This window comes from Ctenopharyngodon idella, chromosome 16 (genome assembly GCF_019924925.1).
Source record: "Ctenopharyngodon idella isolate HZGC_01 chromosome 16, HZGC01, whole genome shotgun sequence".
NCBI lineage: Eukaryota > Metazoa > Chordata > Actinopteri > Cypriniformes > Xenocyprididae > Ctenopharyngodon > Ctenopharyngodon idella.
The window spans coordinates 34,499,964-34,517,607 of NC_067235.1; the positions used below are offsets into that span (position 1 = coordinate 34,499,964).

At 35.8% G+C, this 17,644-nt stretch overlaps 1 protein-coding gene across 4 annotated transcripts in view; it reads right to left on the reverse strand.

The window, feature by feature from the left end:
• csmd3a (CUB and Sushi multiple domains 3a) overlaps positions 1-17,644 on the reverse strand; it is a 305,727-nt gene that overhangs the window by 201,463 nt on the left and 86,620 nt on the right. For all 4 annotated transcript variants that reach the window (XM_051864521.1, XM_051864522.1, XM_051864520.1 and 1 more), the window contains exons 10-14: positions 16,423-16,544; positions 12,638-12,741; positions 8,159-8,271; positions 7,870-8,052; positions 1,145-1,471 (exon numbers count right to left, since the gene is read on the reverse strand). In XM_051864521.1, the coding sequence (XP_051720481.1) occupies positions 1,145-1,471; positions 7,870-8,052; positions 8,159-8,271; positions 12,638-12,741; positions 16,423-16,544 (849 nt within the window). The remainder of the gene's footprint in view (positions 1-1,144; positions 1,472-7,869; positions 8,053-8,158; positions 8,272-12,637; positions 12,742-16,422; positions 16,545-17,644) is intronic.

Sequence of the window (17,644 nt, forward strand, 5' to 3'; positions counted from 1 at the left end):
CAAACTCTTTTAGTTTAGAAGAGCCTAAAAAGATTTTCTAAAACACCTAAAAAGCATGTAAATAAATAAATAAATGTTGTTTTTTTGGTCTTTTTTTTTCTGAAAAACATATGAATTATATATTATATAATACATAAGCATGTACATATATAAATACATTTTATTAATAAAATGTTTTTTTTTTTTTCATTTTATTTAAAAAAAAAATTAATTATATATTATATAATACATAAGCGTGTATATAAATAAATGAACAGTGCTTTTTTTATTGTTAACTAAAACTAAACCTATTAAAAATATACAGATTTTTTGTTAATTGCAATAAAGCTGAAATAGAATATGGAATATAAATATAGAAGATAAATTTAAACATAAAAATGTAAATTAAAGGTAACTAAGTAAAGGCAACTAACTAAAATAACCAAATTTAAGTTGATTAATATTTAATTGATTAATATTTAATTTAATTACCAAATTGAAAAAAAAATAATAATAATAATTCAAGCTATATAGAAATATAAAAAAGTATAAAAAAATATATGTAAAACTTGCTTAAGCACATAACAAAATGACTGAAACTTAAGCTAAAATGAAAACTGAAAATATAATAAACAAATACTATAATAGTTTATAAATAATGCTAAAATAACAATTTATTATAAATTTATATTATTTTTGTAAATATATATATATATATATATATATATATATATATATACACATATACATATATATATATATATATATATACAAAAATACTATACATTTATAATAAATTGTTATTTTAGCATTATTTATAAACTATTACAGTGTATATATATATATATATATATATATATATATATATATATATATATATATGTCCTGGGGAAAAACTGCAAATGATGTTCTTCCTCAGTGTTTCTGTCTTGTTTTCCAGCACAAATATCTAAACATTCTTAAATCAAGATGCATTTACTGGAGAAGAAAAATTACTGAAGATATTGAGTCTTGATTTCTGAAAATGTATCAAAATGGAGTGAGTTTGTATACTGAAGACAGAAATACTGAGGAAGAACATCATTGTTTGCAGTGCAACAAACTTCATACAGCAAAAATAATCTCAATTTCTACATGAAAATCATTCAAAAACAGAAGCACTCACTGCTGTACGTGATGTTGAAGCCTCGGCCGGACATCGAGTGGTCGGCCTGGAACTCCAGCTGGAGGATGTTGGAGTTGCTGGTGAGGTGTGACGGCACTTCCGCACCGGAGAAGCGTCCCAGCACCACCGCGTCCACCAGCTCCCCGTCCCTCACCGTCAGGAAGTCGTAGGGAGGCTCCAGGTCGAAATCGTTGAAGGCTAGATGGATGCGGCTGCCCGGTTCGGCGATGATCAGCCAGACGCAGTTGAGGTTGTTGCCGTAACCCTCGGGATAGTCCGGAGACAGAACGGTTCCCATTGCAGCCGTGAAGTTGGACATACAGGGAACTGAGAGGAGGAGGAGGAGGAGATGATGGTTAAAGGCAGCAAAGACTAATCGAAATTCATTGTAGTCTTGAGTTTTCTTCCAGGAACGAACATGTCACAATATTCCTCATTTAAATAATTCATACGCAGAAAAATGGGGCGGGGCCTGCCTGAGTTAGTAGTGTGTTGAAACTGGCGGTTATGGTAAGGGGCGGGACATTTCCCAAACACCAATCACAACACACGCTCCAGCCGACCAATCAGAGCACACTGTGCTTTTCAGAAGGAGGGGCTTCATAGAGACAGGAACTAAACAGAGTATTACTGACAGACTGGGAAGAGAGGAGCTGAACAATGGAGAATATGCAAACCTCTTCCAATAGAGCCCAAAATCAAGACTTCGTAAAAGCGCATAATAGGCCCCCTTTAATGTTATCAGATCTGGTTAAAACCTCTTATCTGCAAGGTAAACAATAACTAACACACTGACGTGCGACAGCAGGGTTGTGGCTGGAAAGGAGGCTGCACCTGTTTCCTTGTAATTAGGGCTGCCCCCTTGTGTCTCAATCAGCTCCCTAGCTTCCTAGGTCGTGAATCAGTATATCGTGTAAATGAATGTGGCTGACTCCCTGATCAGTGCTCTGACTACTGAACTAGGGAGCTGATTGAGACGCACGCCTAGTCAACTATTTGTTTTTTGTTATACTGCTGCAAAGCACCGGCAAAAGTAATGATTATGAATGTGTCGGGGGGGGAAAAAAACAGCAAGGAGACATTTTAATTATTTATTAGTAAACTAGTGTTTTCTGAGTCAGTGTCGGCTGCAGAGATGATGTTGACGATGCTGACTCGCCATCTCCGCAGTATAGTGAACACGCCTATAGAGAGAAATGAAATTTTCACATGGATTACATAGAGTATTTATTTTCGATTTGAATTGGTTTTGAACGCATCCTATTTGTTTTCTTTATCTAAGAAAGGCACAACGTTTTCTTGTTATTGTGAGTTTACACAAATAAAAGAAGTTTTACAGTTACAGTTTCCAATGATGCATTACTCTTATCTGTATGACAAAAATGACGGAGTATTTTAAGTTGTTTCTGTTGTGCAAGTGATCGCACTGGCGCCTCCATATCTTGTGGTAATTGAGCGCTATACTTCAGCTTCACACTCCGCACAAACACTGGGATATGTGCCTAATAATAGAGCACATTTATCAAGGTTAATGTTAAAGTAATGTAAAGCGTTAATGTGAAGCGAATGGCCATGTTAAGTTGCTGCTACTTACATGTTTTAAATGATACCTCATATTTGTGACCATGGACCACAAAACATAAGGGTCAATTTTTTGAAATTGAGACTTATACATCATCTGAAAGCTGAATAAATACGCTTTTCATTGATGTATGGTTTGTTAGGATAGAACAATATTTGGCCGAGAAATCTATACTATTACTATACTATTTGAAATTCAGGAATCTGAGGATGCAAAAAAATCTAAATATTGAAAAAATCACCATTAAAGTTGTCCAAATGAAGTCCTTAGCAATGCATATCCACTTACAAAATTCTATATATTTTTATATATTTATGGTACAAAATTTACAAAACATCTTCATGGAACACGATCTTAATATCCTAATGAATTTCGGCATAAAAGAAAAATCGATTATTTTGACCCATACAGTGTATTGTTGGCTATTGCTACAAATATACCTGTGCGACTTATGACTGGTTTTGTGATATTTGAGGTTGATGGATAATAGGCGAACATTTGGATTTCCTGCCCGACATACTGTGTAATTACCACAAGGATCCGCCGTTAATGATCTGTCCCTCACAGACTGCCTGACTTCAGTTTTTCTGCGACTAACCAACTAATAAAATTTTGGTCGACTAAGCCTCTTCTAGTGGACTAAAGGTTAGTCGAATATTAGGGGGCAGCCCTACTTGTAATGGAAGCAGTAATTGCATTCAATTGCATTGCGCAGGGAACTTTAAGACTCTTGAAATCCCATTGCTCTTTGGTACGTCGGTGCTGTTTACTTGTCAAGCTCCCAGAGAATTGTTATCTCATCATCTTCAAGAGCGCAGCTGTCCTTTCGAGTCTGTTCGCCATATTTAACAGCGCGGCGGTTGTTTTGTTTACACACACCGACATAAAACACGGGGTTTAATTAGTCCGACCTCTTGACATCATTTCATTTAGACATGTGTTTCACAGACTCTGAGAGATTCGAAGTGTCTTCAGCGCTCATCTTCATAATGAGCCGAAGAGGATGGAGAACTGTGGTATTAAATTATTTCCTGAACGCACAAGGCCTAATGTACCTGAAGAGAGCTGAACGTTTGTACTTCCCATTCATCTCAGAAGCAGTTGGCAGGAAAATTACATCATGGCAACACAAATTGGTGACATGTCCATGTTTTGATCACTTAAATGCACTTCACATAGTAATTATGACTTCCGAGATCTCTTAAGAACTTTCTAGAAGGACTGACTTTCAAGTCTAGTCAGAATGATCGTATTTACAGTATAATGGTGAAAATGTCATATATAGCCTATATATATATATATATATATATATATATACAGTGCTCAGCGTAAATGAGTACACCCCCTTTGAAAAGTAACATTTTAAACAATATCTCAGTGAACACAAAAACAATTTCTAAAATGTTGACAAGACTAAGTTTAATATAACATCTATTTAACTTATAACATGAAAGTAAGGTTAATAACATAACTTAGATTACACATTTTCAGTTTTACTCAAATGAGGGTGATGCAAAAACGAGTACACCCCACAACAAATCTAGTACTTTGTATGGCCTCCAGGATTTTTAATGACAGCACCAAGTCTTCTAGGTTGGAGACATTTTGCAACATCTGTCTTTTTCCATTCTTCGAGAATGAGCTCTTTTAGAGAGGATGGAGAGTGATGCTCAACTTGTCTCTTCAGAATTCCCCATAGGTGTTCGATTGGGTTCAGATCAAGAGCCACTGAATCACTTTCACCCTGTTCTTCTTCAGAAATCCAACAGTGGCCTTAGATGTGTGTTTAGGATCATTGTCATGTTGGAAAAGTGCACGACGACCAAGGGCACGGAGTGATGGTAGCATGTTCTCTTTCAGTATAGAGCAGTACATCTGTGAATTCATGATGCCATCAGTGAAATGCAGCTCCCCGACACCAGCAGCACTCATGCAGCCCCACATGAGGACACTGACACCACCATGTTTCACTGTAGGCACCATGCGTTTTTCTTTGAAGCCATCAGTTCCAAAAACATTTATCTTGGTCTCATCACTCCAAAGTATAGAGTCCCAGTAGTCTTCATCTTTGTCAGCGTGGGCCCTGGCAAACTCTAGACAGGCTTTTTTGTGCCTGGGCTTTAGGAGAGGCTTCTTTCGTGGACGGCACCCATGCATGCCATTCCTCTGCATTGTACGCCGTATTGTGTCACGGGAAATAGTCACCCCAGTTTGACTTTCTACTTCTTTAGATAACTGCAGTGAACTTGCATGCCGATTTTCTTCAGCCCTTCTCATCAGAAAATGCTCCTGTCGAGGTGTTAACTTCCATGGACGGCCTGGACGTCTCTGTGAGATGGTTGCAGTTCCATCTTTTTAAAATTTTTGTACCACTTTTGCTACAGTATTCTGACTGATAAGTAAAGCTTTCTGGTGTAAAGAAATTATTTTCTTTCACAGGTAATTTCTCTTCCATGTGGTGCCATTGCTGACAGCATGAAATGGGCAGGGGTTTTAACACCCTTTTATAGTCAACTGTCTGCTGGACACCTGTGTAATGAAGAATTAGACTCACCTAGGGATGGGTACCGAAACCCGGTATTAAATTGGCCCCGGGGCTAAATTATGAAAGACCGGTGTATCGATAAGATCTGACTTTAACGGTTCTGCTATCGGTATTGGAGAAATTATGAAGAAAATACACGTGCGTTTATTATTGCTATGTAGACATTATCTTGCAAATTCTATCTTGCCAGAGTAGCCAGCTGTTTCTGTATCTGCATCTATGATGCATTTTTGCTTTTTGCAATCCAGAAGAGAGATCGCGCTCACGCAGAGGAGCTACAGCGCGCACAACATTTAAACCCTGTTTAATTGTGACGATGGAGAAGAGAAATAAACAACTAAACGTCTGCTTACACTTTAGGCCTGTGATATTAAGCTAATGTTATTTTTGATTTTTATTTTGGCTTCCAAGGATCATCAGAAAGAAGATATTTGAGGTAAAACTATTCAAAACTATCCTCGTTTCGTCTAGCACACCTTCATGCTCTTCACAGCTGTGCCCGTTCGTTCCTCCCTAAACCCAAACTTAACGTCAGAATCAGCACAATCGGTGATTGTGATGCAGACTTTACTGTTGCTAAATTGCGGTAAATGTTTGATAATTATTATCAATGTTTTAAAACGTTGAAAGCACAATAATCCGCGCAAAAAACGGATCGCAAATAGACAAACAAATTACACTTTAGGCTTCGGGTGCACGTCCAAATGATCAAATACACACAAAAATATGTTAGAATGACCAGCTTGGAGAGTGTTTAGCTACTTAAATGCAGTTTATATCGTAAGTGTACATGAACAGCTGGGGAAAAAATCCAATGTGTGTTAATATCTATTGTCTTAAAGTGACAGCAGTCACCTTCTGATGATTATGCCATCAGTGTTAATCAAACAACAAAATGCAAAGAGAAAATCACTCGCTGCTCTTCATCTGAATATAGTTAGCTTTAATAAGCGTTAATCTATTAATTTATACTGTGAAAACCATGCAGTTTTATTTTACATTTGGTTACTTAGATTTCTTTTATAGGCTAGGCCTATATTAGGCCTACCTGAACACATGAAAAAGAGAAAGCACTTTATTTCATTTGTATCTTTTTTTTATTGTATTTGTCAGTTTGCTTTACTTTGTTTCTTTGTTCATGTTCTTACTGTATCTTATATAAATCACCAAAAATGCCTGCACACTATAATATAAAGTAATGTTAATTCAGCTCTTAATTTGTTTATATATATATATATATATATATATATATATATATATATATATATATATATAAACAAAAAGTACCGATAAGAATACCGTTAAAGTACTGGATCGATAAGCAGTATCAGTAAGAGTAGTAATACCGTTAAAACCTTAACGATACCCATCCCTAGACTCACCTGTGGTTGAATTCTTGTTAAATTAGACATTTGTAATCTAAAATTTTGCTTTGCTCAAGAGACTTTCAGTGGGGTGTACTCATTTTTGCATCGCCCTAATTTGAGTAAAATATAATAATATTATATATATATATATATATATATATATATATATATATATATATATATATATATATAAAGACATTTATAATGTTACAAAATATTCTATTTCAAATAAATGCTGTTTCTTGAGCAGCAAATCATCATATTAGAATGATTTCTGAAGGATCATGTGACACTGAAGACTGGAGTAATGATGCTGAAAAATTCAGCTTTGATCACAGGAATAAATTACACTTTACTATATATTCACATAGAAAACAGTTATTTTAGATTGTAATAATATTTCACAATTTTTACTGTATTTTTGATCAAATTAATGCAGCCTTGGTGAGCATAAGAGACTCTTTCAAAAACATAAAAAAATCTTACTGACATTCATCATGGTACTGCTAATGATATTGATAAACATGTTATTTTAATCATGATAGTGTCTAAAACATGATATTAAAAACATAACACATGGTAGATTCTTCCACCGTCCAAATGGTATTGATCATAATTAAGTTTTAATTGTGAGTGTTAACCGCATAATTGAGTTTGCATTATGGAAATCATTAATTAAGAATGGTGATCACGCTCGCCAGAAAATACTACTCACTTGGCCAGTTAATGAAGCAACAGGCTTTGCGCGCAAAGACAACATTTCCCATCATTCTCTGTGGCAGCATGAGAATGATGAAATACATAAAGCATCGATTACGCGCTTAATGCGCATCCTTTGCTCTTCATTTTGTTGCATTAGCACTTAAAAAGCTTCCAGTCTGAGAGAAAGAAAAATGAAATTGCCCTTTTTAGTCCAACTAAAACAACGCAGATTACATCATCAAAACGACTTCTGACATTTTTTATGGTATTAGTTAACTATAATACCTGCTAATATGGATATCTTTAATATCAAACAGCTCTTTGAGTGACTTCAGAAGTGATTTTATGGTACTTTTTTTGGAGCTTGACAGTATAAATCACCCCTTACATTCATTCCATTGACAAGAGAATAAAAAAAATGCTCAGATGCTTTGCTTAAAACCTCATTTTGCATTCCAGAGAAGATTAAAAAACATTTATGCTTCGAGGAACATGCATAATGATATGCAGAAGTCTATGCAGCACTCACATATACAGATAGGGATGTTAGCCGACCACTGATTGTTATTCTGACAGGAAATCATTCGTTCGCCGATGAGCTCGAATCCGAACTGGCATTCAAAGCGCAGCACGTCTCCGTTGGAGAAGCCCCCGCCCTCTCGGAGGCCGTACAGAGGGATGCCGGGATCCCCGCAACTTTCCTTGTCAATTTCTGTTGGGAGGCGAGAGGAGAGCGAGAAAAACAGCAGTAAAGCTTTTGAGCCGGCAGAGTGATTTATGGTGGCACTCTAAGAAGTTCAGGCAGAGAACAGACTCACCTTTATAGTTGATCTTAAAGCCAATAGAGCCCACACTTTCATCAGACTGCAAATGCAGCCACATTTGATGGGTCATACTGACGATGAGGTCGGGGACGAAACTGCCTGTTAACCTGTCGATGCAGAGCGAACAAAAGAGAATAACAGTCTGTGAGCCCGGCTGTACAAAACACTGCTGTGGCGGTATACTGTGCTATAATAATGCTATCAAACGCCATTCTGATACATGATATAGTACTGAATGATTACTATTTATATACAATGCTATTGATTTAGTACTATTTTGGTGTATTTTCAACACTATCACATGGTACTTATCAAAAAAGATAGCCAAAAGTATTGGGACACCCCTCCAAATCATTGAATTCAGGTGTTCCAATCACTTCCATGGACACAGGTGTATAAAATCAAGCACTAGGCATGCAGACTGCTTCTACAAACATTTGTGAAAGAATGGGTCGCTCTCAGGAGCTCAGTGAATTCATTAAGTCGGGGGGTGAAAACTTTTGAACAAGAAGTTGATGTGCAAGTTTTTCTTATTTTGTTTAAAGATTGTATTTTTTTCATTTAGTACTGCCCTTCAGAAGGTACAAAAGATACTTACATGTTTCCCAGAAGACAAAAAAAGTACAGTTTATCCAGTTTATCCAAATCCAATTAAGTTTACATCCCCGACTCTTAACGCATCGTGTTTCCTTCTGGAGCATCAGTGAATGTTTGCAGCTTTTTTAATAGTTGTGTTTGAGTCCCTCAGTTGTCCTCAGTGTGAAAAGATGGATCTCAAAATCATAAAGTCACTGCTGGAAAGGGTTCAAATATGCAAAAGATGCTGGAAAAACAAAGAATTTGCAGGACCTGAAGGATTTTTCTGAAGAACAGAGCTCAGTTTAACTGCTCAGAACAAACAAGGGACTCATGAAGAACCATCACACAACAAACAAACAGTCGTAGATCATCCAGGTAACCACACACAGTATAAAAGGGTTAGTTCACCCAAAAAATGAAATTTCTGTCATTAATTACTCACCCTCATGTCGTTTCACACCTGTAAGACCTTCGTTCATCTTCAGAACACAAATTAAGATATTTTTTGATAAAATCCGACATTGACAGCAAGATAGTTAACACTTTCAGATGCCCAGAAAGCTACTAAAGACATATTTAAAACAGTTCATGTGACTACAGTGGTTCAACCTTAATGTTATGAAGCGACGAGAATACTTTTTGTGTGCCAAAAAAACAAAATAACGACTTTATTCAACAATATCTAGTGATGGGCGATTTCAAAACACTGCTTCATGAAGCTTCGAAGCTTTACAAATCTTTTGTTTCGAATCAGTGGTTCGGAGCCCCAGTCATGTGATTTCAGTAAACAAGGCTTCGTTACATCATAAGTGTTTCGAAATTTCAGTGGTTCACGTGAGTTTGATACATGCTCCGAACCACTGATTTAAAACAAAAGATTTGTAAAGCTCCGAAGCTTCATGAAGCAGTGTTTTGAAATCGTCCATCACTAGATATTGTTGAATAAAGTCGTTATTTTGTTTTTTTGGCGCATAAAAAGTATTCTCGTCGCTTCATAACATTAAGGTTGAACCACTGTAGTCACATGAACTGTTTTAAATATGTCTTTAATACCTCTTTGGGCATCTGAAAGTGTAAATTATCTTGCTGTCAATGTAGGCCTCACTGAGCCATCGGATTTCATCAAAAATATCTTAATTTGTGTTCTGAAGATGAACGAAGGTCTTACAGGTGTGGAACAACATGAGGGTGAGTAATTAATGACAGAAATTTCATTTTTGGGTGAACTAACCCTTTAATTAAGGGTATGTACACTTTTGAACTGGGTCATTTTTATAAATTCAGCTATTATTTTGTTTTGTAGACTATATGTAAAAATCTGTTATGTGAAATAGCTTATTAAGGACAATACTAAATAAAAAATAACATGCAATTTTCATGATGCTTCTTATTTTGTTAAAATGATTAACATTTTTGCAGATTCTGCAAGGGGTATGTAAACTATCGAGCTCAACTGTATATATATATACACATATTCGCTACTGTAATGAAGATGAATGTAACTTTTAATAAGCAGGGGAAATTCCCGACTTAACAAATAGCCATTTAAATGTTTAGGATGTTTGTGTTATAAGAATGTACAGGGAGACTTAAGATATAAAAACACTGACTTATTAGGTAATTTTTCTTAATAAAATCAGTTGATTTCCTATTAATTCAATAGAATGTGAGGGAACACCGGGGAATACCAATATGACAGCACGGTGGCTTCACTTTTTATGACGCCAATCCAGTCATTTATATAGATCAGTGTTCTGAATGCTCAAATCATGAAAAAGGAAAACAGCATTTTTCAGACTGGACCAGCCAATGCACATGTGCAGTTATAAGCGCGACAGGTGTGGTGGGAAATCGAGTCCCCCCAGGAATCGGGTCTCCTTTAGGAATACCGTTGTTTCAACTGCTTTTTAATGGGTAGTGTTTTTAGCGCCTGAATACAATTCCCTCTAACGACAGCTGCAGTAAACCAATGAGAAGGCGGGACTTATTTTGCCATACTGCGTGTTGCACTTTCTCCAAATCATAGTTAATATGAGTGCGCCGTCTTTGTATATCTAAAGTCCTTGATAAAGCATAGTGATAAAGATACCAAACCAATTTGACCAGCATAAACCTGAAGAAAGGCCTTAATTGAGCCTTACAGTATGTATTAGTGCTCCGGCAGCGAGAGTCTTTTGTCCTTGAGGAACGCTCAATGGATCAGAGCTGGCGCAGCGCCAGGCAAATGCGCCAGAAAGCAGCACAGAGCGTCACCAGAGATACCCGGAGACATACGGCTGACTGGGAGAAGAGCTGGATGGAAAAACTTGTTTGTGAGGGGAAAAATATAGCCGGAGGATTTGTGCCTGTGCAGTTTTTATGGTTTTGTGGCTTTCATGCTGTTGAAACGAATAACTGCTGCAAAGCTGAACACAATGCAAGATAAAACACTCGCTAGAGTCTATTAAAGTTGAACGTTTTAAATCAGGGTTTATTCAAAAATAAAATAATTCAAATGTAGTATGCAGATGTGTCGCGTCTAAACCGGACGCATGTCATGACGTGTCTGACTTAATAGCTCTTTATTTCCCCCGTCTGTCTGAAAGAAAATGATTTTATTCACATGTGTGGATTGTCTGCTATGGATTTTATATATTTTAATAATGTTTATGCATTGTAAATGGTCATGTAAAACTAAATTATGACTTGCTGGTGCAAGAAAACCAAGTTGAAAAAATGAATAAAGTAAGAAGTCAATGGTCAATGCTAATTATTCAACACTATAAAAATCATTTTGACTTGTTTTCCAAGTAAAAAATCCAAACATCCTTAAAAGAGGATAAATTTACTTGAGAAACAAAATTGCATAAGATATTAAAACCTTGAATTAAGGTTATTTTTCTTACTCTGTTGGCGTGTAGTTCTTGTTTCAAGCATGAATTTAATGAAATTTAACAATAGTTTGGGGGTTCTGCCTTTTATACCTTCTTTTAAATGAATGATAATTTCATTAGAATTAATAATTAATCAATATATATTTTAGATTATTATATTTTAAAAGAAATGCAAATAAAAACTTTATTCTCTCCATTTCATCAACTTGTTTCAGAGTAACTGGAATCAGTTATAAACAAACACAAATTAATATTAACACACATTTACTAAATTCTAAAGATTAAATTAATATTTCTTAACTTTCTGAATGTTATTAATTCATTTAATTACTATTAATATTGAACATCAAACTGTTTTTTTTTTTTACATTTTCTTTACACAAAGCACAAAATCAGTGCATTTACCCACCCTCTTTTGATTTTGATATATATATATATATATATATATATATATAATTTCATATATCTTAATAGATGACGCATATCATAAGCATACTGTGTTTCTCAAGTAAATACATCTTGACTAAAGGATGTTTGGATTTTTTAACTGGAAAACAAGATAAAAATGTTGATTGAGACCATGTTTTTCCATGCAGTACATTGCAAGACGTAAATTTCTTCCTCAGTATTTCTGTCTTGTTTTCCAGTACAAATATCTAAACATTCTTAAATCAAGATACATTTACTGGAGAAGCAAAATGACAAAAGTTAAGTCTTGTTTACTAAAAAATGTATCAAAATGAAGTGAGCTTGTGCTTAAAACAAGAACAAATATCTGCAATGGGGACAGAAAAATAAACGTTTTGGCTTTGAATTTACTTTATTTTTCTGACCCCAGATATTTGTTCTTATTTTAAGCACAAACTCACTTTATTTTGATACATTTTTCAGTAAACAAGACTAGTCATTTTGCTTCTCCAGTAAATGTATGTATAGATATGTGTACTGAAAAACAAGACACAAATATCGAAGAATTGACACTCATCATGACACACAACTGAAGTATAACACTAAATCTTACACTTGTATGATTGTTTTCGAGTCGCCGACCTCTCCGCCGTCTCCGACAGTCAGCGTATCGTACCCAAGCTCTAAGTCGAACTCTTCAAAATTGATTTGAATAACCTGCGAAGGTAAGAAAGTGGCTGAATTAGTGGCAGAACTCTTTGTAATGAACGCCACTCGAATCAATGAAGCACCTTGACCGCTGGGATTTCTCCATACGCTCTCTGTTACTGACAATGAGAAGCGTTCATTTCACACCATCTTAATTAAGCTTCTCGGCACTACAGACATCATTAAATATAAATGATACACACTACTCCCAATAAATATGATATTCATGATCTCACCGGGGCCAGCACTTGACTGCAGCATATGTTGCCTGTATATTTGTGCACGCCCTCTGCGGCCGCGACGCTATAACTGAGAAATTCAGCAGGGCAATGCATCAATTATCCAACAAATCATCCGCACAGTCCAATGAATGTTGAGGGTGAAACAAATTTCCGAGAGTGCTTTCAATCAGAGGCTCACACTCGCAAGTAAACAGTGGAGCGATGTGCTCCGCTTGTTTCATGTTATCAAACGCTCACTATATTAACAACGTCCTGTTTGCATAATCACCCCCTGGTGTGTGTTTGGAGGAGCTGCCGCTGCTCACATTCACTTAGACTCCATGAATACCGCCCTTCTGGCACGTTTACCGCACACCGAGGAATGAAACGTGCACATATGGGGGATTCTTCAGCGGACGCCACTTCTGCGTCTTTTATTAACGCTAACAGATTTCAACTTGATCACATTAATAGCTGGGAAACTTTTCACCAGTGTCGGGGGAAGATACTTTTAAAAGTAATGTGCTACAATACTGCCTAAAAAAGCAACTAATGTACTATGTGTTTTTATTCATTTTAAGGAATACTGAATCTGTTTTTTTTTGTGCAAGTGAGATGATTAAATGCATGCTAACATGTAGGGCCCTATCATACACCCGGTGCAATGCAATGTTTTTTGCTAGATTCAGCCCGACGCAGTTATCATTTTCACGTTGTTTAAATAGCAAATGCACTCGCGTCCATATGTTCGCCCATGGGCATTGCTGAAAACGAGGTGTGTTCAGGTGCATTGTTGGCGTGTTGCTATTTTGAGGAACTGAAAACGACTGCGCCATTGACCAACAAAAACCTGCTCTAAAGTCAATGGCGCAGTATTTTTTTATTTATTTTTTGTTATTTAAAGGGCATGTTAGTAATATGCACCTATAGGTGGGTGCACAACACACTCGTTACACACACAGTGACACGCAGCAGCACACAAACATGCCAAATATTAAAAATAAAAGGATGTAAAAGATTATTATTGTGTGCATAAAGATAAAAATGCTTTGGTTGTATCCGGCTTGTCCTGTAGATGGTCTGCTTTAACCTCATGCACGACCAGATCTGTTTCCTCGCTAGAGAAGCGTTCAGTTTTTCCGCTTGCAAATTTCGGCATGTAAATCGTGAATCCGCCATGGTGCGAGTGCAACTGGCTTTTAAAGGGAATGGGAAATGAGACTCTGATTGGTTTATTGCACGTTATGCCCAAAACACACTCATTAACCCTCATGGTGTGTTCAGGTCATTTTGACCCGGAGAGGATTTTCCCATACCTGAAAATGCTAGTTAATGTTATGGCATTGGACTAAAATTTACTGACTTTAAGTCTAACAACTTCCCAAAAATTTTTTGACAATTTTTGTAATTTTTTGTGAGTTTTTTTTTTCCCACATTGTAACACTTGTGGTGTTCCCGGTCAAAAATTACTGGCCTACAAAAAATTGCTCATAAATCTCTCATTATACTACATTATCACTAAATATTGGATTCAATCTTTTTGTCAGCTAGTTTTCTTTCATTTAGGACAGGTTTTATATTTATTTTTGGAACTAGGCCTTATTTATCTGAGCTCATATACCTCCGTTTTTGAGTAAAAAAAAAAATGTTTTTTTTTGTGAATAATTTTGTCAATTTTACAAAAAATATTTAAAAATGTTGCACTGGTTATCACACTAGTGTGCTTTAATGTTTAAGCAGGAAATTTGTTTTGAAATGTTTTTATTTTGTTATTTATATATTACAAAATGGCACAAACTCACACTTGTGGTGTTCCCGGTCAAAAATGGCCGGCCTACAAAAATAGCTTAAAATCACTTGTTACGCTATTTTATCACCAAATATTGGATTCAATCTTTTTGTCAACGTGTTTTCTTTAAATTAGGACAGGTTTTGTATTTATTTTTTAAACGGATTGATCGTGATAAGGTAGCATAACGAGAGATTTATAAGCAATTTTTTGCAGACCGGGAACACCATGAGTGTGATAGGGTTTTCAACACAGCACAAGGGTTAAGAGATTAGGTACAACCCTTTTAGACCATGCACCGGGCGTGCCGACCATTTTTTCCGTCGTTAAACTAGCAAAAGTGGATTCAGACACGCCCTAAGTGCTTTTCAGACCATGCGCCTAGATCGTTAAAATAGGGCCCTTAGTCTAAAACTACAATCATGTTCAGACAGCACACACAATGCCTTGCGATTCTCATGATTTCTCTCAATATGAGAGCTGTCAGTCAATTTTCATTTAGTTCTGCTACTTTTCATATACTTTTCTTTTATATTTGGGTTTTATTGTTTTACCCTTGCCCTAGAACCAGACATAATTTGATGTAAACAGACATAAAATGATCTAAACAAATGATTAAATAAACAAACCATTGCAATATGCACATTATTCAAAAGTTTGGAGTAAAAATACAAGAATACAGTAAAAACACAGTAAAAATTATGAAACAAAACAGAGAAATAGTCATTTATAAAAAGGCAGAGAAGCCTAAAACTCACAAAAACAAAAAAAGGTTTTGTGGACAGAAGTTCTGCAGAAGTAAACTTTAAATTAATATTTCAGTCTTTTTGTTTCACCCTGGTGTCCACAAAAAGAGACTAGTCTTTTTTCCATACAATGTTAGTAGTATACTGTCAAGTTTCAAAAATAGTGAACTTTAGACATTCTACTAATAGTCTCTTCTGCTCACCAAGGCTGCATTTATTTGATCAAAAATAGAGTAAAAAATACAGTAAAAATTAAAAAATATTATTAGTTTAAAATATCTGTTTTCTATGTGAATATATAGTAAAGTGTAATTTGTTTAACGAATTTTCAGCATCATTACTCCAGTCTACAGTGTCACATGATCCTTCAGAAATCATTCTAATATGATGATTTGCAGTTGTGCTGCTGCTTCATATTTTTGTGGTCCATATGTGCAAAACAAAGCCTGGTACAGCACTGATATTATTAGTATTACTAATGAACACGATCAGGCTAGCATAAGAAAGTCCTGCTTTGTCCCTTTAAGTTCATATATTAACTTCATTTATTGTGTTAACACAATAATAATGCCAATGAGCTGCCCATGGGTCTCTAATAATGGGTCTGCAGAAACGCAATAAAATTTGAACTTTGCAATTCCGTCGGGCGAAGATAAATGAGGTAATAATGTTATGTGTGTTAGGGCTCATTTGCATTTCTCACCAGAGGAAAGCTCAGATTTAGCAGCAATTGAGGACACGAATCAGCTATTTGCTAGTTGCTAATGGCCTGGCATGAAACGGGTAAACAAATATATAGTGAAAAAGAAAACCTTCACCTGAAACATGCAGTTTGAGACAAGAGCTCATGGAAAGAAAAACTGTTGTCTGTGTGTGTGTGTGTGTGTGTGTGTGTGTGTGTGTGTGTGTGTGTGTGTGTAGGTTATTGTTCTACCTTATTGGGGTTACTGGCGGTGATAATCCAAACACACTGTGAGTTACTCTCATATTGGATGGGGAAATTTGGCGATGTAAACGTTCCTGAAGGACCGAAGAGGTTCATCCCACATGTTTTCACTGCAAAACAAAACAGAGAAATAGAGAAATAGTCATTTATAAAGAGAAAAAGAAGCCTAACACTCAGAAGTTCTGCAGAAGTAAACTTTAAATGAATTTTTCAGCATTTATTTCACCATTGTGTCCACAAAAAGAGGCTTTTTTCCATACAATGTTAGTAGTATACTGTCAAGATTCAAAAATAGTGCACTTTAGACAGTCTACTAATACTCTAATGAGAGTAAAAGTACAGAGATACCCTATTAAAATATTACTACAGTAAAAGTATAAGTACTAATTTTTAATTATCAGTAAAAGTACTCGATTTTTAATGTACTTAAAGGGTTAGTTCACCCAAAAATGAAATTTCTGTCATTAATACTCATGTTGTTCCACACCCGTATGACCTTCGTTTATCTTCAGAACACAAATTAAGATATTTTTGATGAAATCCAATGGCTCAGTGAGGCCTGCATTGACAGCAAGATAATTAACACTTTCAAATGCTCAGAAAGCTACTAAAAACATATTTAAAACATTTCATGTGACTACAGTGGTTCAACTTTAATGTTATGAAGTGACGAGAATATATTTTATGCGCCAAAAAAACTAAATAACGACTTTATTCAACAATATCTAGTGATGGACGATTTCAAAATGCTGCTTCATGAAGCTTTACGAATCTTTTGTTTCGAATCAGTGGTTCAGAGTGTGAATCAAACTGCCAAAGTCACGTGAACCATTGAAATTTTGAAACACTTGTGACATAACGAAGCCTCGTTTACTGACATCACGTGACTTTGGCAGTTTGATATGCGCTCCGAACCACTGATTCAAAACAAAAGATTCGTAAAGCTTCGAAGCTTCATGACATTAAGGTTGAAACACTGTAGTCACATGAACTGTTCTAAATACATCTTTAGTAGCTTTCTGGATCTTGCAAGGTTCAGTGACATTGGGCCTCTCTGAGCCATTGGATTTCATCAAAAATATCTTAATTTGTCTTAAAAGGTCTTACAGGTGTGGAACGACATGAGGGTGAGTAATTAATGACAGAATTTTCATTTTTGGGTGAACTAACCCTTTAAAGGATTCAAGCTCCAACGATATCCCTATTCTAT